Below are 22,862 nucleotides of genomic sequence, written 5' to 3'. Positions count from 1 at the left end.
TGTAAGGTCACCCAAAAAATTGCTGCTATAATGCTGACATGAATAGAGGTGATAGTTCAACTTTATAAGGTGCTAATTAGGCCTTTCTGTGTGCAGAATCTGGTCACCTGGCTATATCAGTGATAGGGAAGCAATGGTGAAAGTGCAGAGGTGAATAACTAAGACTGCCTCAGGACTCTGGAATATTGAGTATGATGGCAGATTGAGGGCATGTGGTCTTCAGAGTGTAGCAGATAGGAGGAGGAGAGGTGATTTGGTTGAGACTTATAAGCTGGTGAGATGAACCTACCAAACAGATATAGGGGAATTATTGCATATGATAATGGGTAATGCAAGAACTAGAGATCATTACTGTAGGCTGTACAAGGGTCATATGAGTAAAGAGGCAAAAGATAATTTTTGCTTGGTCGGTGGTGAACAAGTGGAATGCATTGCCAGAATGGGTGGTAAGTGCTCCAACAATGAAAGTGTTCAAAGCAAGGTATGAAAGTTATTGTGGTCTGTGAATCTCCAACCTCCTGCAATGAGTCTTTGGACTCCATGATGGCTTAGAAAACTAATACTAAAAATGCTATATCTGCTGGAAGTCCAGACAGAGCCTACGGGATATAAATATGAAAGAAAAAGTGAATGGGAAAAGTATGAAATACTGGAAATAAGGTACTGTATGGAGATTTGATGGTAATAGGTATACTTAATGAATAAGAAACTCAAAGAGTTTCATGCCGAATATAGTAGAAACTATATATATATATATATATATAAAGTTCGGCGATTCCAAGCGTAAGCAAATACCTGGATACTGCAGCAACTGACCCTAAAGGTAGTGCAGGCTGAGGCAACTCGTGTCAAAGGTGGAGCAAGCTCCGATCACTATTCTTGATATTTACCCATAATGTGAACTTAGCTCCTAGGAGCTGTATTATTGTTCGACATTATGAGAGAAGGTCACTACCCAGACCGGTTTCAACCTTTATTGAGGTCTCATCAGTGAGTAGGCAGACCTAGTTAATATCAAGTTTGTAGCAAACAGAACTTACAACCCTTCTACGAGTTTTGCCATGAGGTGTGTCCTAATAAATTATTAGATAAATGAAGAGCCAAATGTCGCCGAATTGAAGCCTTTGGCTCTTCATTTATCTAATAATTTATTAGGACACCTCATGGCAAAACTCGTAGAAGGGTTGTAAGTTCTGTTCGCTACAAACTTGATATTAACTAGGTCTGCCTACTCACTGATGAGACCTCAATAAAGGTTGAAACCGGTCTGGGTAGTGACCTTCTCTCATAATGTCGAACAATAATACAGCTCCTAGGAGCTAAGTTCACATTATGGGTAAATATCAAGAATAATAGTTTCTACTATATTCGGCATGAAACTCTTTGAGTTTCTTATTCGGCTAAGAAACTATATGGGATGTAATATCCCTTAACTTAAACAAGTTATATGTCACCGAATTGAAGCCTTTGGCTCTTCATTTATCTAATAATTTATTAGGACACCTCATGGCAAAACTCGTAGAAGGGTTGTAAGTTCTGTTCGCTACAAACTTGATATTAACTAGGTCTGCCTACTCTACCTTCTCTCATAATGTCGAACAATAATACAGCTCCTAGGAGCTAAGTTCACATTATGGGTAAATATCAAGAATAGTGATCGGAGCTTGCTCCACCTTTGACACGAGTTGCCTCAGCCTGCACTACCTTTAGGGTCAGTTGCTGCAGTATCCAGGTATTTGCTTACGCTTGGAATCGCCGAACTTTATAGTTTCTACTATATTCGGCATGAAACTCTTTGAGTTTCTTATTCGGCTAAGAAACTATATGGGATGTAATATCCCTTAACTTAAACAAGTTATATGTCGCCGAATTGAAGCCTTTGGCTCTTCATTTATCTAATACTTAATGAGAAAATAATGAAAGCATGTTTCCCAGGTGCAAAAGATCAAGAATGTTAAGATCAATGCAAAGATCAAGTTTGCAGAAGGGAGAAGTGAAAGATTTCATTGTTTGGGCAAGAACAAATGACTTGAAAGGGGAGAAATATGCAATGAGAGAGGATATGAAAGAGTTGTTGAAAGAAACAAAAATGAAGAGTAAGGAAGTAAAGATTGCGAGTCTGCTGCCTCGGTATGGTACGGCAGAAATGAGAAGGGCCATGATTGCTAATAAGTCGATGAGAAGCTTGTACAAGAGGAATGCTGTGCGTACTTTATAGGTGTATGAAGTGAATTTGATGAACAAAAGAACTTATATATGTCTGTTGACTACATTTAAATAGTTTTGGAGTTAGATGTTTGGAGAGAGAGAGAGAGAGTTCTTTGGTAAGAGTTTGGAAGTGCAAAACCAGGAAAACTAGAGATATTAGGAGGATACAGTCAAGCATGTGTCTGGCCAAATTTGTGTGTGTGTGTGTGTGTGTGTGTGTGTGTACAGAAATGATTATGCAATAGTGAATGTGATTTCACTGGTTTCAAATTGGAATGGATTGGTAATGACATTACACAAAGGAAATTGTGGATCCAAGGGGATGTTTGTTGAAATGCATGTACACTAATGCCAGAAGGATCAGAAATAACAGAAAAGAATTTTTGGCACTGTTCAGCTTGACTTGGCCAAAAATTATAGGTGTCAGTGAGACCTGGTTGACAGAAAACGATGTAGTTAAGGGATAGAATGTAAAGGGTAGGTATTGTATTTTCAGGGAGGACAGAGGAAATAGGACAGGAGGCAGGATACTGTTGATGATAGATGAAGAACTACAACCAACAAAATTAGAAATTAAAGAGGATTTTTAGGTCTTGGGGAGATGGTTCATTCCAGGCTGTCTGTGTGTGAGAGAGGATCAACAGGACAAAATATACTGCTGGACCAGGAAGATGTAGATGCCATGTATTGCCAGATTAGTACAATGACTACAGGCTGAACAATTATTATGGAAGACTTCAATTGTGGAGATATAGATTGGAAGGAGGAAAGGAGCATGGTAAGATGGAAGAGGAATTTATATAGTTGCAAAGGGATAATTACCTGAAACAACATGTTATAGAGAGAGACAAGGAGTATGAAAGTGCTGGAGCTGGTAACAGCATCAGAAGATATATCCATAGCCAAGCTGGATACTCTGCCTCCAATCAGAGAGAGCGACAATGCAGTCTTGTTCTGGGGAGTTGCTAAACATGAAATTCTGTCAAGAAAGTGTTTATGTTGAACTATAAAGTTGGTAATTATGACAGACTTAGGAGGCATCTTGGAGCAATGCAATGACTTGAGAAGCTTCAAGGAAAGAATGTCAGTAGTGTATGAGAAGTGGTCAGAGAATGTTTGAAAGAAGCAGTATCAGACTGCATACCCAAGGTCAGGAGGATAAACCAAGTAGGAATTAATGATGTATTACTGACTACATTTTAATGGTTTTGAAGTTAGATGTTTGAAGAGAGAGTTCTTTGGTAAGAGTCTGGAGGTGCAAAACCAATTCAATCCATCATTCACACAGTTAAATAACATTGTCGCTCTTATGACCATTCCTCCCATTATAATTTAGTTTCCCTAACTCTCTGTGTTAGGTCTCATACCAATTATTAGTCTTTCAAGACTGATACTAAATGCATTCAAGTGTAGGCTGTCCCTCTTATAAAATCCAATCTTTCCTCAAACTTACTCCACACATCCAAAAACTTGCATCCATTCCTTCTAATATCTCCTTTTATTTATTCACTCCTATTCACTTGTTGACAATCTTACCCTTCTGCTCAAAGGAGTCACTGTGTTAAGATTTCTTTTTTTAAATCCACTATTGATATATTCCAACTGTCAAATTTTCTTAAAACTTTCCTAAACAAAATTCTCTGATCTGCATTTTCAAACTTCCACTTCATGTGTTTTTTTTCCCCCCCCTGCTATCTACCTAGGTACCAAATGCTTTCTCTGTCAGCTACCAATCATCCATCGACATCCTCGATGTAATGTAACGTGTTAGCTAGTAATTGCTAACACGTTATATCATTGGCATAAAGAAAATGTCTTTAGGATGAACAGATATCTATCATAATTCACAATCGTGCTGCTAATGATATCAGATGACTTGAATTCAGTTAGTGTTGAGACCTATGATTGTAATACTAGTAACAGTTTTTCATGTGGCAGTGAGTGTGAAGCCATCTGGTGTGTGAGGTGAAATGTAGCAAGATCAGCTACATAGTGGGGGTGTCATTACAGACCTGGTGGATCAGTTGCGAGTGATGAAGAAATGCATCACCAAATAAAGATGATTGCCCTGAAAAGAGTAATCATAATGGGGGGGGGGGGCTTTAACTATTCAAACATTGATTGGGTAGCATTAAAATCTCTTTAGAAGAATGAAACTGAATTTATTGAGCTGTTGCAAGACAAATTCCTCAAGCAGCATGTGACAGAAGGAACTCAAGGTCAAAGAATCATAGATTTGATTATAGTGCCAGAGGGTGTTTCAGTTAAAGACTTAACTATTCTGCCTCTGGTTGGTGACAGTGATCATGTGGTACTGACTTCGGAAGTGGCTAAGTTTATGAATGTTCCATTCAGAAAAGGAAAGCAGGAAATTATGACCACCTGAGAAGTATAGTGAGTCGCAATAGTTTTGTTGTTGGATGGGAAGCATTTAAAAATACTTAAATGATGCAGTATCCAAATGTGTCCTGAGAGTTACAAAGAATAAATAGGGTAGGAGTCAAATGGATGTGTAATCTTATCAAGCAAGAGTTTCACAAGAAAAGGATGATGTAGAAGGAATACCATGTGCATAAGGATAATGTCTTATGAAAATTTTAAGCAGTGGGCCAGAAGAGTGACAGCTGTTGTATGGAAAGTTAAGTCTGAGTATGAAAAGAAACTGGCTCTGCAAGCTAAAGTAACCCCCAAAGAATTCTACCAAATATGCTGCAAGTAAAAGAAAGGATGAATTTTGAAGAATAACTCCACTGAATGTGAATGGTGTGAGGGTGACAAATGCAGAAGAGTTTGATCACTATGAACACACTAATGAGTGTGTTAATTTTGAGTTCACTGTTACCTCTTCACTGGATGAAGAAACTCAGGCATATGAGGAGGAAGTATTAGAGCTGTTGCACAAACTAAATAAGAATTCAGCAATTAGGTACTGAACGGGTGCTAAAAGTGTTCAGCTGAACTAACTATTCATTTGACGAGGCTATATAATTTGAGTCTCAGAACAGAAAAGATTCCGTAGGAGGGGGAAGATGGTAATCCTAATGCACAAGGATAGTGCAAAGAAGAATGTATCCAACTGTGGATCAATCAGTATCCCAGGAGTGTTGGTGAAGATATTGGAAAAGTTGGTCAGGGCTCCCATCCAGAAATGGGTTGACAGAGAATCTCTACTTTGCAACGAACAGCATGGTTTACTAAGGGAAGGTCATGTTTTAGCAACTTGCTCACATTCTATAATAATCTTACCATTAAGCTAGACAAGTGTAATGGATATAAAATGATACTTTTGGATTTTGCTAAGGCTTTTGACAGAATACAGCATGGAAGACTTGCATAAATTGGATTATAAAATATTAGTGTGGATAAGAGTGGTTGACAGACATATCAAAAAGTGGCATATGGGGGAATGCAAGTCTAAAGATTTAATTTAACCAGTGGTGCTATCACAAGGATCAGTCCTTATTCCCCTGTTATTTAATCTGTACATTAATGATATTGGGAAGGAGTTGAAAGGCAACATACAGCATTTGCTGATGGTTCAAAGATAGGTAGGGTAATCATGCGCCTGATATGCAGTAATTGCAAAATGCTTTGAATAGGCTGGAATTGTGGGCATGGGAAAATAGATTGCAGTATATGTAAAGTAATGCACTTTGGCATGATTAGATATCAAATGTTATATTATATTGGTGGGATTATGCTAGAAGAAACTGATCAGACTAAGGGCTCTTAGAGTGTTAGTAGATAGGAAGTTGAAGTTCAGGAGCCATGTAGCAAAGATTGCAAATACAAGTCAAAAGATATTTTGACTTGTATTGCAATGCTGAAACAAACTTTGACATGTAAAGACAAGGATGTCATTTTGTCTCTTTGCAAGGCCTTGATAAGACCTCACTTGGACTATTGTGCACAGGTCTGGTCTCCTGGCTTCTGTTGTGATTCTAATATAGTAGAGAGAGAGAGAGGGGGGAAAGGATGGGTGGTAAAAATGATATCAGGATTGTTGAATACTGATTATGAAGATAGATTAAGAATTTGTAGATTGCAGACACTAGTAAACAGGAGAAAGAGGGTTGATATGATTGAGACTTACAAACTTCTGTAAGGGTCATAGAGGTTTCCAGTTGATGGAATTGTTTATTTTATGGAGGTTGGGAAAAGGCAAAGAGCATCCTTGGAAGCTGAGAATGAATGCCACTAAGAAGGGATGAGGGCTGGATTTTTCTCTCATATTGTGGTGTGTTATTGCCATTGGATGTTGTATGTGCAAGCAGTGTGAATGAATTCAAGAATAAGTATGATAGATGGTGTGTGTGTGTGTGTGTGTGTGTGTGTGTGTGTGTGTGTGTGTGTGTGTGTGTGTGTGTGTGTGTGTGTGTGTGTGTGTGTGTGTGTGTGTGTGTGTGTGTAGTATGTGACCTCTCTCAGTGAGTTCCTGATGCCCTGGAGGTCTCCCTTAATAAAATAAATAAATAAAAATAATAATTAAATAGTGTTCTATTTTGAACCACCAATCAGGTCTCAGCTCTGGCAAAGATTCCAAGGAAGCAGAAAGGGATAAGATTGTTCCTTTACATAAAGATTGTTCCAAGACGGAAGTGGCAAATTACAGAACAATTAACATATCATGAGAGTAATTGTTAAAGTATTGAAAAAGTTGGTTAAAGGTAAAATCCAACAGCGGGTGGATAAGGATACAATAATCTATAGTGGGCAGCATGGCTTTATAGAATGTAGGTCCTGCCTTAGTAATTTATTCACATTTTACAATAAAGTGACAGCAGAATTGGATAAAGGAAATCACATGGAAAACTATTACAAAAGTTTCAACAAATTGGAATGGATATGAAGCTAGCACCATGGATAGGGAGGTGGCTGATAGACACCAGTCAGTAGTATACACTGGAGTGGAATCTACAAGAATGAGTGTGACCAGTGGAGTACCTCAGAGTACTGTGCTAGAATGCTAGAAAAATGTTTTGTGCTAGAGCCACTATTCTTTAATTTGTATATCAAAGATATAGGGAAAGATTTAAAGGGGGATATTCAGTTGTTTGCTGATGATGGATAGGGGAATAGTTGATAAAGGTGATGCAGGATGATTTAAATAAATTTGCATTGTGGGCAAAGGATAATGATTGTCAATTTAACACTGCAAAATGTAAGGTTAGGCACTTTGGGTTTAAAGGTTACATACTATGAATCACATTGACTGTACTCGACTGCAGGAAATTGAAGAGGCTAGTGACTTGGGGATAATGGTAGACAGAGAGTTGAAGTTCAGAAGGCATGTTGCAAAAGGTGCTTGTTGGATGTTGAAAAACATGCTAATGAGTAAATATAGGAAGGTGATTATCCCTTTTTTTATAAGGCTATGATTCGGCTTCATCTTGACTACTGTGCCCAGATTTGGTCACCTTGGTTTCTTGGAAATTAGGAGGTGGTAAGAGGATTCAGAAACGAGCGACCAAGCTGGTGACAGGTCTGTGGAATGCTCCCTATGAGGATAGGCTGAAGGTGTGTAAATTACAAAGGTTAGATGATAGGTGGAAAAGAGGAACAGGGTTTTATAAAATTGAAGCAAAGTTAATTTTTCAATATATGACAAATAGAGAACTAGGGATCGTCTGCAGAAGTTGTGTACAAGTGTGGTTAGTAAAGGTGTGTGGACTAGATTTCCTGCATAAAATGGATTGTCAAATTAGTTGTGAGTGCCCCCAAGAGTAAATGAGTTTGAGAAGTATGATAGGTTCTGAATGTATAAATGTTAGTCTGGGTCTCTTGCAAAGAGTATCCAGGCTCCATGGAGATACCATGTGATAATATCTGGTATGCAAAATGCTGCTTATTTTGTGATTAACATCAAATAATGTGATATTAATCACAAAATCAACATCCCATAATAAGATCAAGTCTCAACAAAAATTAAGTTTGGAGATTGCTTAGAGAACAATAAAATGAGAAGTTGTGTACAAGTGTGGTTACTAAAGGTGTGCAGATTAGATTTTCTGTGTAGAATGGATTGCCAGAGTTAGCTATGAGTCCTGGAATAATTCTTTCAGGAATGATTCTAAAAAAAATTATACCATGTGCATACCAAATAAGCTGCTTTCTTGACATGGTACTAATATACTGGAATATCTGAAAAATTACAATACATAGACTTTAGGGAAATAAGAGAGAAATTAGTCGGAACACTAAACTAAACTAAATTAGCTACATACAAGACAGTGTTCAAACCAGTTTTAACTTATAGATCTGAGAGTTGGGTCAGAAGTAAAACACTTGACCAAAGACTAGAGACCGCAGATATGAGAGTCCTGAGAAAGATTAGAGGTGTGAACAGATGGCATCAATGGCAATATCATGTTAAAAATGAGGATATTAGGAAAGAACTTGACATTGTTAGCATCCAGGAATGCATTAGCAGAGCTAATCTCAGGTGGTATGGTCACTTAAATAGAATGGGAGAGAAAAGATTAGCAAAACAAGTGTTCTCTGCCAGGTTGGCAGGAAAACGACCCAGAGGAAGACCAAGATATAGGTGGATTGATACGGTACAAAGTGCCTTAGACGATAGAAATATAAGATCTGATAATGTTGGAGTCTTGACAAGTAACAGACTGATTTGGAGGAAAATTGTATATAGAAGTTAGTAATGATGTAATTTTTTCATGTAGTACTATACACCCCCTTTCATGTAGTACTATACACCCCTATTTCCTGTACACTCCTTGAGTGTACAGGAAATTTGATGATGATGAGACTTTAGGGATTCTGATTTTTTAAAACAAGTCAATTTAAATAAAAAAGCATATGACAGAAGCCATTATTTGAATGCACTATGAAAACTAAATGAATTAATAATATATTATTATTATTATTAATATTAATAAATAATTAATAATATATTAATCTATTAATAATAATATATTAATAGAATCACTTAAAAATCATCTGAGTAATTACTGAAAATGAAAGAACTAAAAACAAGATTGTATTTATGAAACAATATATCACCTGAATGCAAAACACAATCGATGGTAGCAAAAACTGTTTGAAACTATCTTCAAAGAAATGAAAATACAAATGAAGAAAATAAAACAAGGAAGGACTTTGTTGGATGAGAGAAAATATAATTTTTTTTTTGTTAAATTCTTTTTTTTTAATTGCACAATTTAAAAAAAAAAATCAAAAATAAAAGATATTGTTATCTCAAAGATTTCACTTTTAAAATTCTTTTACTCTGCAAATTATAATTACTTATAATATTTTCTTAATTTAACTTGTGCCAGCTATTCAAATGCCAGTGTAAATGACTTTTAAGAAGTAGACTTTTCAAAAGTAAAGTAAACATGTTGGGATTACAGAAATAATTTGTTATAGTGAATTTTTTTTTAGCATAGTGTACTTACAGAGCTTTGGTTGGCCTTTGCTGTAGTTTGTCATATTGAGCTTCTTATAATGTGTGTGTGTGTGTGTGTGTGTGTGTGTGTGTGTGTGTGTGTGTGTGTGTGTGTGTGTGTGTGTGTGTGTGTGTGTGTGTGTGTGTGTTTGAGTGCACTATAGTGAGAGTCAATTGTACGTGGCTTGCAAAGTCATTTAGATTGAAATGCATGAATGGCATTTTATAAAAAATGCCATTCATGCATTTCAATCTAAATGACTTTTTTTTCTATATTTTCAATGCATATTTCAGATGATGATTTGAATACAACATACCTACTCAATTTGTCTTTCAAGCTTTACATATCATAATCAGCCTCTATTCTAATTAGCAACTAAACAAACAAATCAAGAATCAGATAAGTTGTTCATTTAGCTTGTCCATCAGAAAAAGTTAGAGACACCTAATCTAGACTGCAGATTTCAAACATATAAAAATCTACTTATACATTGGGTTATAATTATATTTTGAAATGAACTGACAGTAATTACTTACCAGATATTCAAAAACCAATGTAAGTGACTTCTCTGTGTGGACAATATCATGTAAAGTGACTATATTGTTATGCTTTAAATCTTTGAGAAGAGAAACTGAAAATATAGTTGTAAAATTATTTTCAGAAAAATTCAAGTTAATATGCTTTGAAAATAATGAAACAAATAAATATTAATAATCTCCTTAACATACTGCTATATAAAAGCGCAACATCATTAAATCTAATACTACGTTTTAAGTTAAACCAGCTTTAAAAAATCTAGTTACAAAATGAATTCTTGTGTCTTATCATAAAGACTGTGATCAAAACACAGTCAGCTTTCTTTGTAGCATTAATTTCAATTTGGCTTCTAGAGTAGAGTTTCCAGATTATCTAATACCTAGCCCATCCACAGTGTATTAATGTTTGACAGGCTCACAACCTTTCATGTGCAGGATTTACATTTAAAAAAAAATGAAAATAACGGTATTCTACACAGAAAAAAAAATTTAGATAGTTATAATTTTCCAAGATTTTGTAGATAATTCATAATTATAGAGACAGCACTGTATATGTATGTGTGTGTGTGTGTGTATATATATATATATATAGGAATGATAGAAGAGAATGGAAATAGACAGAGAGAGAGAGAGAAAATGAGAAGAATGCGAGGGAGTGTTGGAACCAGGGATAGAGTGATGTCAGGACAGCAGGTAAGTAGGGGAACACAGAGTGAAAGACTTAGAGGAAAGAGAGAGAGAGAGAGGGAGGGATGCAGGTGAGCAATAAAGGAACAGAGTGGAAAGAGCTGTGACGTATGAAGACTCGATGATCCGTGGAGTGCAAGATAGGATGCCAGAGGAGTGTTTGCCTGGAGGAACGATAGAGAGTGTGGCTATAGCAATTAAGCAGGGTGAAAGGGTGGATGAGATGATTGTGTTGGTGGGCATGAATAACTTGAGAGACAATGTAAATTGGGTGGCGAGAGATCTGAGATTCTTGCTTGCGGTTGTACAAAAGAAAACGCAGAGAGGAAAGATTTTGTGTGTTGCCCAGGTATGATAGTGACAAGCTGAGCAGAACAGCAGTAATAATGAATAGCATAATAGCCAGAATGTGTCATGAGAGGATTGGAATATGTTTATACTTGGAGGATATTTGAGGACAGAAAGGAAATGTATGCAAGAGACTGCTTGCATTTGAATGAGGAAGGACGTAGGCATCTGGAGAGATTGATGTTTTCTGAATGAGTTGGTGTGTCAATGCAGAGAAACTAGAATTCCCAGGACGAATGGTAGCAGGGGGTGGCCTCTTGTGGGAATGGGTGACAACATCAGGTAACACTGAGTCCAGTGGGTTCTGGAGGAGATAATGATAGGTATAGAAGAAGTGATATTTTTATGCTTTATACTAATGCCAGGAGTATCTGGAATAAAGGTGATGAATTGGTGGCACTGATAGCAACAGCCTGGCCAAAGATTATTGGGATCTCTGAGACGTGGTTGATGGAAGATGATATAACAACAGGAATAGAAGTAGCAGCGCACAGCATTTTTCAGCAGGATAGGAAGGGAAAACGAGTGGTGGAGTACTACTTATGAAAAGTGATGACTTATGTCCTGTAAAAGTAGAGGCTTTGGAAGGCAGTGACACTAATGGTTTCGAAAGCATATGGTATGAGGTAGAGGTGAGCAAGACAGCATATTTGGTGGGGTGTTGCTACAAGCCAAGGAGCACAGAAGGGGGAAGCAGGAGATGTTTAGGCAGCTGAGCTTGGAAAGTGCAAGAAGAGTGACTGTTATGGGAGATTTTAACTATAGCAGTATAAGCTGGGAAGAGGAAAATGCATGTAGTAATAATGGAATGGAATTTCTAGAATTCTTGAGGGACAAATGTCTTAGTAATATGTAATAGAGGGAACAAGAAGTTCAAGAGTTTTGGATTTGGTCATAGCATCAGAAGAGCTGATAATAACTGAGATGACATCTCTCTCACCAGTTGGAGAGAGAGTGACTATGTGGTTTTGACTTGGAAGATGAATAGACATGCAGAAGTATCAAAGAAAAGGGAATGTATGTGAAATTATAAGGCAGGTGATTATAATAGTCTTAGTTATCAACTTGGGATAGTTCCATAGAGGGAGATATTATTAGTGCTTGGGAAATCGTGAAGGAATATTTGTTAGCAGCAATAGTAAGCTGTATTCCACAAGTGAAGAAGAGAACACAATTTGGTGGAAAGTGGATGACAAACAATATCAAACAGGAACTGCAGATGAAAAAAAGAGATTATGGAAGAGATATAAAGAGAGTGGGGTGGAGAGCAGATGCATGAGGAATATAAGACTCAAGACCCAGGCCAGGAGAGTGACTAGTATGGTGAGGAAGGCAAAACTGGAATATGACAAGAGATTGGCATTAAGATCCAAAGAAAATCCTAGGGAATTTTCTTTGTAGAAAAGCAGAAAGTAGAAAAGCCATGAAAAGCCTGAAATGTGCAAAGGCAGCTGGAGTAAATGATATTCGACTAGAAATGCTCAAGTATGGAGTTATAAAAGTCTTACAGCACTGCGTGACATAGTTCAGAAGGCCTGAACAGAGGGATGAATTCCAGATGATTGGAGTAGAACTCTCCTGGTATCCATATACAAAAGGGAAATAAAACTGAATGTGAGAATTACAGAGATATTTCCCTACTGAGTGTTCCTGGTAAGACTTACACAAGTGTACTTGAAAAATGGTTGAGAAGGATTGTGGAATGGAAACCTGGTGAAGAACAAGCTGGATGCAGGTCAAAAAGAGGTTGTCAGGACCAGATTTTAACTTTACAACAAATAGTTGAGAAATCATGGGAATATAACAAAGATCAGTATTCACATTTTGTAGATCTGTAAAAGGCATATGACAAGGTGCCAAGAGAAAAGCTATTCAAAATGCTAATTATATGGTGTCAATGTGGCATTATATCAAGCAATACTTAGTCTTTATTTGAGTTTTAAGTCAGCAGTTAGAATTGAAGGAAGTACAAGAAGACGGTTTGATGTTAAATCTGGTGTCAGACAAGGATGTACATTATCCCCTCTGTTATTCATTATCTATATGGATCACATTATGAAGGAAAGTGGTATTAAACCTGATATCAAAATTCGAGATGTTAACCTCAGCTCTTTACTTTATGCAGATGATGTTATACATTTAAATAAATCTGGTACAAGAGTGCAAGATTCCCTGACTACATTGAATGACTGTTTTAAATATTAGGTATGAAGGTCAGCATGAACAAGGCAAAGACAATGAAAATACAGAAGCATTGAAAATATCAATTGCATTGTGAATGGAGAACCTATAGAACAAGTAAAACACTTCAGCTACTTTGGTGTAATTTTTAGTGAAGATGGTAAATTAAATATGGAAACAGACAACAGAATCAACAAAGCTGGAATGGTAGAAGTCAACTGAATAAATTTATATGGAATAAGAGAGAAATTAATCAAAATACCAAATTAGCTGTATACAAGACAGTGTTCAAGTCAATTTTAACTTATGGATCTGACTGAGAGCTGGGTAGAAATAAAACACTTGACCAAAGACTAGAGACCGCAGATATGAGTTCTGGAGAAAGATGAAGGGGGGGGGGGGCACAAACAGATGGCATCAATGGCAATATCATATTAAAAATGAGGATATTTGGAAACAACTTGAAATTGTTAGCAGAGCCAATCTCAGGTGCTATGGTAACTTAAACAGAATGGAAGAGAAAAGGTTAGCAAAATAAGTGTTCTCTGCCAGGTTGGCAGGAAAAAAACCCCAGAGTAAGACCAAGATGTAGGTGGATTTATACAGTAAAAATGCCTTAGAAGACAGAAAAATAAGATCTGATAATGTTGAAGTCTTGACAGGTAACAGATTGATTTAGAGTAAAATTGTTGATTATAAGTTAGTAATGATGTAGGTTTTTCATGGAGTACTATCATATCCTGCACACCCCTTGAGGGTACATGTCTGGAATTTAATGATGATAATGATAGAAGCACACATACAGAAAGACCTTGAAGATTTTGTACATTTCCTGAATAATCACCATTCAAAAATCAAATTCATAACAGAAACAGAAAAGGATGGTAAATTACAATTCCTAGATATCCCTGTCAACAAAAATAATGCTGGATTATTTACATTAGAATTTACAGGAAACAAATTCACATGGGCAAGTATTTATTGCAAAGCTCTTTCCATCACTCTAACACAAATTAGATATTATCAGAACACAAAACCGAGCTTTATATATACTCAAGAATGATGAAATTAAAAGAACTTCAAATCCTACTTGGTCAGTCCAAAATGGTCACTCTAAGAAGTCCCTAAAAAATTTTGCGATGAGCCATCACATATGTTAACCAAGAAATTAATTACAAAGTCATGGTTTCGTTACCATATGTTGGCAGCACATCATGAAAAATAGCCTAATTATTAAAATCAATCAACATCAGAATGGCCTTCAAACCAGTTAGCACCTTACAACATTTCCTATGTTCCTAAAGACAATGTCCTGTTCCAGCAAACATCCTGTAATATACAAGATTCATTGTTCTTGTGAAAAGGTGTACATGCGTTAAACTTGGAGAAGTTTCAAAATCCATAAACAAGGACAAAAGAGAACATGTAAGTGATGTTGATAACAAGAGAGAAGAGAGAAGTGGACTCATAGCACACATCCTCACAGAACACCACATAGTAGATTGGCAAGCTTTCTCTATTTCTTACTTAGAAGAGAACACTTTTGTCAGATTGTTCAAGGAGTCTTCTGAGGTCACTAGGTCACACAGCACACCAAACAGAAACCAAGGACTTATACTTCATATCTGGAAGCATTAGTTAATGTATGTAACATTTGCAACTTCTCTCATATAGCAACCATACACAGAGTTTACGCAATTTATAGATTGCGCATGATGTGCCTAATAATAATGCATGTGATTAAAACTATCAATCCAGTATTTTTCAATTTATAGAAATAACAATTGTTGGAAATGTTTGAGTTCTTTGTTCATTAAAAATGTGTAAATATCTTCCTGAAGATGCTGTTAGGCATTATAGACAGCAAAACATGTTAGAAAAGCATGCAGTTTTAATGAATAAAAGGTCTAGAAGTCCATCCTAATTAATCATTCATTGGACATTAATTCTGATTTTCATTTTTATAATTTCATACTCTCCCATTATTTTATGTTTGTACTTGATATTATTTTGTGAGCTTCATGTATGGATTCCTGCCAATCATTGTTCTGTTGTTAATGTACATTTTCCAGCCATTTCTTTTGTTATGTTTCCCCACCATTTCCTTTGTGTTCTGTTTCACATCATTTCCCTTGTTTAGTGATCTTAGCTACAGTTTGTTCCCCAAATTTATCATCTTCAGTAGAAGTTTGTTTTCTTTGTTTTGAAACAATGGCTATTTATTAGTACATATTCAGATTTCCATTTGTACATTTTCATGTCATTTTGCATGCTTTATATAATATGGTTCCTGCTAATTGTGTTCTGAGATCAATGTAGGATTGTTCCCTATCTCCTTTGTTTACTGATATCTCAGTTATTGTTTTCTCCCAAAATTTATCATTCTTCAAAGAAGATCACACTGATTTGTTATTCATAAAAATATACTTCAAGTATTGTCAGATACCAATACTTGAAATGCTTCAACAGATGGGAAAAGTACATTAAAGACTAATTAATGTGCTCTGAGAAGTAAGTAATAACTCAATATCTTCTTGGGTATTTGTTTCCAAGGAATGGAGCTGGAGTAGTCAGTCTTTCTCCTTAAATTCCTTCTAGCAAACGATATATATATATATATATATATATATATATATATAACAAGCTATTTCTCTGTTCCCTATGGGTTTGTTATAGATCTGCAATATATATATATATAAAAGGCAACACATTAATTCTTAAAAGAAGAGTGCATACTGTATCAAAAGTGAATATAAGATGAAAATACTTTGTTATTAAACATGAGTGCAAACCTTCTCTAATAGCAGTACATGGTGCTCCTTCTTCATGTTCTAACCTGATTTCTTTCAAAGCTACTAAATTGTCTGTGAGAAGACTTTTCCCTTTAAACACAGTAGCATATGTTCCCTATAAATAGAGGAGATAACAGATGTGAATTTATATCAGTTTTTTAATAAATTTTGCAATTAAGTCCTTTTCACTCCATGACACAAAATATAAAATGATTTTAAAGATCATACAATAAACCACAATGATTAAGAGGAATGTTTATTTTAATCTCTTCCCTCCTCCTTCAATTGTTATTTCCTTTTTTTCTTTTTTTTTAAATCACCACCAGAGCAGAAATAGAATGAGACCTAAAAACTTCTGAAAGGGTCACATAGGATGCCAGTAGATGAAATTTTTCATTTTATGGAGAATGGGGAGAGAACAAGAGGGCATTGATCTTGTTGAGAATGTATGCAGTCAAGAAAGGGAGTAATAGCTAGATTTTTTCTCAAGATATTCATGATTGGAATGGCTTGCATTTGGAAGTGATGAATGCAGCTAGTGCGAATGATATATACTACTAGTTAACTTCTTTTTTTTTTTTCTTTTTTTTTTTTGTTAAACTGATAGTGCATATTGTGTTCAGGTGTGACACCTGTAATTCATTCTTTATCTATGTAATGTGTTCATCATAACCTAGTTCTATGAATTTTAAGTCTTTTATGAAGACAGACCACAAATGGTTTAAGATAAGGCCTTTATTTTTAATGTGAAGTGCTGAACATTGTGTGTGATTTAAGAGGCCTCTTTGAACTTATTAATTCAATATAATGAATTCTTATTAGCTGCCAAGATGTTTTTCTTTACTATGGATAATAATAATAATTATTATTATTGCACAGGCACATCCATGGAGTCCTAAGACTGATGGAAGATCCAAATTATCAACACAATATCTATCATACCTCTCTTTGAAACCATTAACAAAGCACTCAACTCAGGCAACCAATTCCATTCATTCATCACTCTCCAAGCAAAAAATCTATTCCAGACACTCTTACCCAACTTCCAGGGATGACCTCTTGTTCTTTCCCCTCTAGCCAAGTGTTGAAACATTTCTCCTGCATCAATCCTATAAAATCCTTTAAGTAACTTAAATATTTTTATCATATCCCTCCCTCCCCTTTCACCTATCAACCAACTTTTGCAATCCACAAACCCTCAATCTATTCTTATAGGAAATATTCCACAGACCAATCACTTGGTCACTCACCTCTGGGTCCTCTCCACCACTTCCTTGTCCCCAAGAAACCCAGGTGACCAGACATCTCACCAGATGTGGTCGTAGATCAAGGTTTTATAAAGAGGAATGGTAATATCTCTATTTGTTAGTGTGTTCTTCAATAACCAAGTAGTCCTGTGAGCCACCCTGGCATAATATCTTACAGTTATTTAGAAGTATCTCACTTATTTCAGTGGCACCTTTCATTATCAAACAACTAAACATAGTCATTTTATCATATGTACTATTGACTTTATTTTGTTTAACTAAATTTTGCCACTAAAAGAGATCCTAAATACCAAATTTCATTATATTACAGCCAGCTACTAGGGACTTAATATCAGTTTTTTATTTTTCCATAGTTTGCTAACAAAAAAGTAACCAAATTAAAATCAAATCAATAGAGATCTTATTTTCTTCTTTCGTGAGATTCACAGCTTTTTGAGGTAGTCATTTCAAGTCCTTTCCCTCCACCTCTGAAACATCCCCTTCCAAATATATATATTCAAAGATGTCAGTTCTCCTCTTGATAACTCAAACCTGTAACATCATTCACTATCATTCTCAGTCTCCTATATAATGATGCCAAATGGAATGACCTCTGTGAATATCCACAGACTGGTTACTGTTTCCATTCTCCTAATCCAAATACTGCAATATCTAATAACAAAAATAATTCTAACTGGATTGAAGGCTTTATCATCCATTCTATCAAAAACCTCTGACCAAGAAATATAATCTTCAGTATATTACAAGGGCCTTGCTAAAAATGGAAATTTCAACTTCACATTTGGCTTACAATACATCTTGAAACAGAAAAAACCCATCAACAAAATCAAACATGATTTTGAAAGGGCTAAAAGCAGAAAACTGTTTCCACATATAGCAAACTTCTGATCCCTCATCAGGACCATTCAGCTTCTGTCCCTACATGCTTCCCCATTCCACTCATCCCGATGGTGTGATCATAGCATTGTCCAAAGATTAAGGCAGACCTCCTGACAATGTTCTTCTTCTCCACAGACAAAAATGGGAAATTACCTTCTACATTACCAAGAACAACATACTTCATTCCCTCTACAGTCATTATCAGGTAAAAAAATAGAAAAATCCTGAATAGTTTGTCAACAAGTCATCAGGACCAGATGACTTGTTTGATGTCCTAGCACAATAATATCCCTCCTATTATGCTGAAAAACTGTGCTTTAAAATTAACACTAAGCCAGAAATGTCTTTTTAATCTATCTTACAGGTACACTTCTACTCTGCATCATGGAAACAAGCTGACTTTCAGCCAATTCTCAAAAAATGTGATGAAATTGAGCCATAATGCTACTGTCCAACAGTTGCTACCTGTTCTCTCAAAAGTCATGGAGAGGATCATCAACAGCAAACTTTACTCTTCTGATGACCCTACTAATTAATTAGTACAATATGGATTCTGCCATTTTTCAGATCCACAGCCAATGTCTGTGATATCACCAGCCACCTTTACAAGCAAGTTATGGAAAACTTTGAAGAAACATAAGTGGTTGCTCTTGACATTTCTAAAGCATTCAATCAAAATCTGGCAGAGGTCTGATCAGCAAACTATCATCTTATAGGCTACCCATCACAATTAGATCACCTGCTTCTTCTCTAGTTGGTCACTATGTGTTATGGTAGACAGCTTCCTCTCCTGTGATTTCTCTACAAATAATAGAGTATCACAGGATTCTGAACTTTCATCCATTGTTCCTCCTATACATATATGACTTCCTCTAACACTCAAATCCTATCCCCAGATATATGCAATGTATACTCTATTCCTCTTCTTCAAATGACACCTGTAATAAAAAATTTTTTATGATATTCAATAAATAATGAATAATAAAAAATAATAAATAAATAATGCATTAAACTCTGATTTCTTGCTATTTTTCAGTAGAATGAGGTTAACCTTGTAAACTTTAATACTACCAAAGTGTAATACTTTTTTTTTTTTATCTCTCTCTCAAGAAAGAGCTTACACTTTGTTTTTTATTTTTAAAAATGCATAACTCTCCAAACATGAGCATATTTCTTTCCTTGACTTATATCTCTAGCCTTTTATGGCACAAACCATCTTAGTCATAGCCTCTTCAGCCTCTAAAATAAACTGAGTGCATTTTTCTGCCCAGTATACTACTTCCTGAACAGCCATGGCATGCATAAATTCCAATCCATCCAACCTTAGAATATGGCTCATGCATTTGGAGTGGTGCACCTAACAACTCCCTACGAATGCTTTATGCTATCCAGAAGAGGGCAACCAATTAATTAATGACTAATTTGCTACTCTCATCACTTGTCTCAGATGTGCTGTTTCTGCCTTATGCCCCTGTTATGGAATTCTTAAGCATAATCTTCTACTTAACTACCCACCATTTTTCTTCCACTTTCTTATAAGATTGCAACATATACAAACATTTATAGCATCCTTACCATTCAGCTTCAAACCTAGTGAACAAACTTCTCTTCCTCCTCGTTCATTCCCTGTTCTTTGGAATCACCTCCCTCACTCTTGTATTTTCCAGACAGCTGTTCAAGAAACACAAAACGACTTTCAGGTATTCAAAAAACATATAAACAGTTTCTTCTTTTCCTTAATCTTTAGACTTCACACTGCACTGATGATTTATAAGTTTGTAATATTCATGTGTGTATTGCACACACAGAGATAGATATAAATTTACTCCACAATCTATTATATCCACTTTCACAACCTCTACTTTATCTTTTTTTATTAGTAATTTCCTACTTCATGCTCCTCCTCCTGCCAATAATTCTTCTAAGTGGACCTATCTCCAACATTCCCAACCACATGACCAGTTTTGACACTGTCTGGAATAATGCAATTTCTAATCCTATCTTAGCTTGTCACCATGCATAGATGCATTCATCTTAGCAAACCTTTGACAATTCCATCTTTGCTCATGTTTTATCAATATCAACCCAATAATCTGCACAAACTTTCCTCAAAGTCAGTTTGTTAGAATAAAATCTACTTCATCCAGCCACTGCCAATGACTGAATGAAGTAGATTTTATTTTATTTCCTATATTTATTTCATTTGATATTTTACTATCTGTTTCCCCAGCAAAACAGAAGTTTAGGTTTTTAATTCTGATTCTTTCTGACCAAATATCTACTCAGCAAATCTATGTCACTCTATATTTCTTTCACCAAAAAAAAGCAAGTGCTTAAGGGTCAAAGCTGTATAACTGAGAGAAGACATCCACATAGACTTTAAAGGAATGTGAAGAACCAACCGGGGCTTTTGACCTAAGGTCCAATCCTCACCTCCTCGTGGTGCACCCTGTTAGGTATCTACCTGATACTGAACGGGCAAGGATGGGCTGACAATTTGGGATTTAGCCAACCAAATTGTATTCTTATCGGCTTAAACCACAATATTAAATGATGGTACAACATAACAAAATTTCATGCCAGCTGGGGCATCATCCGGTTAAAAAAGGCCCCCGTTGTTTTAGCTAGGGAACGAGGGTGAACATCGAAAAATCAGCTACTGGAACAAACCCTAACACACACTAACTCAATATCACCAGAGTTCAAGATCGGTACTACAACATAAGAAGACTGAATGGCAAAGAAATGGAGCTAGCTGAGAAATTGGATAAGTACCAGATCAACATAACAGGAGTGACTGAAACAAAAAAGCCAAAAACTGTTGAGATCTTTCTGAGCAATAAATTCAAATGTTATATTCAGGCAATGACAGTCAAGGAAAAGAAGAAGTAGCCATAGTATTCAACACAAAATACGAAGCTAATATTCTTCAATGGCAGGCAATTTCAAGTAGAGTGATGTGGGCAAATATCAGAATGGGGAACTGGACAATGACACTTATTTGTGCTTATGGTCCCACAGAAGGTTCTACTAAGATAGAAGTGGAAGAATTTTTTGAGGTTTTAGTGAAAGCAACTGACATGGTGAAAAAAGGAAAGGTTGGTCCTTGTTGGGAATCTAAATAGCAGAGTAGGAAATGATTGTCAGACATACAAAAATATTTTGAGAAAATTTGGACAAAACAACAAAACAAAACTAATAATAGTCGCAAATACCTGTTGGATTTCTGCTAAGGACATGGACTGGTTATTACAAACACCATGTTCCAACATAAAAATGTGCACAAATTCACATGGAGAGAAGAGGCAAGGAATAAAAAAAGTCTCATTGACTATGTTATTATTGATAGTGATATTTTCCCCCTAGTGCGGGACACCAGAGTGTACAGATGATTTGAAATTAGAAGTGATCATCATTTAGTCTTGAGCAGGATAAAATTGAATTTCGTATTGAAAAGAATAACATGTAAGAAAGTTTTAAAATGAATAAAAGTTGAGCAGCTCTCAGATGTGAACTGTAGACTAAAATACATAAAGATTATTGAAGAAAAAAATGAAAGAGTTTGAGAACAGCAACCAAACCTTGGAGATTCAGTGGCAAGCCATAAAGAAAACACTGATTGATTCAGCCAGAGAGGCATGTGGTGAGGTTATCTGCAAAGATAGAAAAATCAGAACTCCATGGTGGACACAGGAAGTTAAAGAGGCAGTGAAGGAAAAGAAGAAGGTGTATCAAAAGTTCCTGGCAAATAAGTCACATTGTGCTCTTAGAGAATACAGAGACAAATGTAAGAAAGCAAAACACTGTGTAAAACTAGCTAAACAAAAGTCATAGGAGGACTTTGGTAAAAACATAGAAAATAAATATCAAGAAAGTGGCAAGATATTCTGAAGATTGTTGAAGAAGCTCAGAAATGGAAGAAACAGTGCTGTAAAAGGAATTAGAAATGATAAAGGTGACATGAAAACTGGAGAAAAAGATATCATTGAAGTATGGAGTAATTACTTCGAAAAATTGCTAAATGAAACAAGTGGTGAGAGCACAGTGGTAAAAAACATGACCAGGCATGTAATCAGGAACACATATCCATACTTGAAGTAAAAAAAAAAAAAAAAAAAAAAAAAAAAAAAAAAAAAAAAAAACAATTAAAGGCTGAAATGTGAAAAGGCAGCAGGAGTATATGATATTCGATCGAAATGCTAAAGTATGGAGGTATAAGTGTCTTACAGTGGCTGCACTGCATAGTTAAGAAAGCCTGGATGGAGAGACAATTTTCAGATGACTGGAGTAGAGCTCTCATAGTACTCATACGTAAAAAGAGAAATAAAACTGAATGTGAGAATTACAGAGATAATTCTCTACTGAGTGTTCCTGGTAAGATTTATGACAGTATACTTTAAAAACAGTTGAGAAGAATTGTGGAAGAGAAGCTTGGTGAAGAACAAGCTGGATTCAGGCTAAATACAGGCTGTCAGGATCAGATTTTCACTTAACAAATAGTTGAGAAGTCATGGGAATATGACAAAGATTTTTATTTAAATTTTGTAGATCTGGAAA

At 35.8% G+C, this 22,862-nt stretch overlaps 1 protein-coding gene across 3 annotated transcripts in view; it reads right to left on the bottom strand.

Annotated features, from left to right (window-relative positions):
* The window catches only part of LOC150106513 (cyclin-dependent kinase 17-like), a 363,340-nt gene that overhangs the window by 256,335 nt on the left and 84,143 nt on the right, over window positions 1-22,862 (bottom strand). For all 3 annotated transcript variants that reach the window (XR_016548362.1, XM_090393169.1, XM_090393168.1), the window contains exons 7-8: window positions 16,159-16,273; window positions 10,151-10,245 (exon numbers count right to left, since the gene is read on the bottom strand). Coding sequence is in view for 2 of the 3 variants with exons in the window: in XM_090393169.1 (XP_090249295.1) it covers window positions 10,151-10,245; window positions 16,159-16,273 (210 nt within the window). In the remaining variant the exon portion in view is untranslated. The remainder of the gene's footprint in view (window positions 1-10,150; window positions 10,246-16,158; window positions 16,274-22,862) is intronic.

The sequence above is a fragment of the Typopeltis vanoorti genome, chromosome 5 (assembly GCF_054136105.1).
Source record: "Typopeltis vanoorti isolate ZY-2024b chromosome 5, IOZ_Tvanoo_1.0, whole genome shotgun sequence".
NCBI lineage: Eukaryota > Metazoa > Arthropoda > Arachnida > Uropygi > Thelyphonidae > Typopeltis > Typopeltis vanoorti.
The sequence above is the reverse complement of the archived record's forward strand: the minus strand, read 5'-3'. Positions and strand labels throughout refer to the sequence as shown.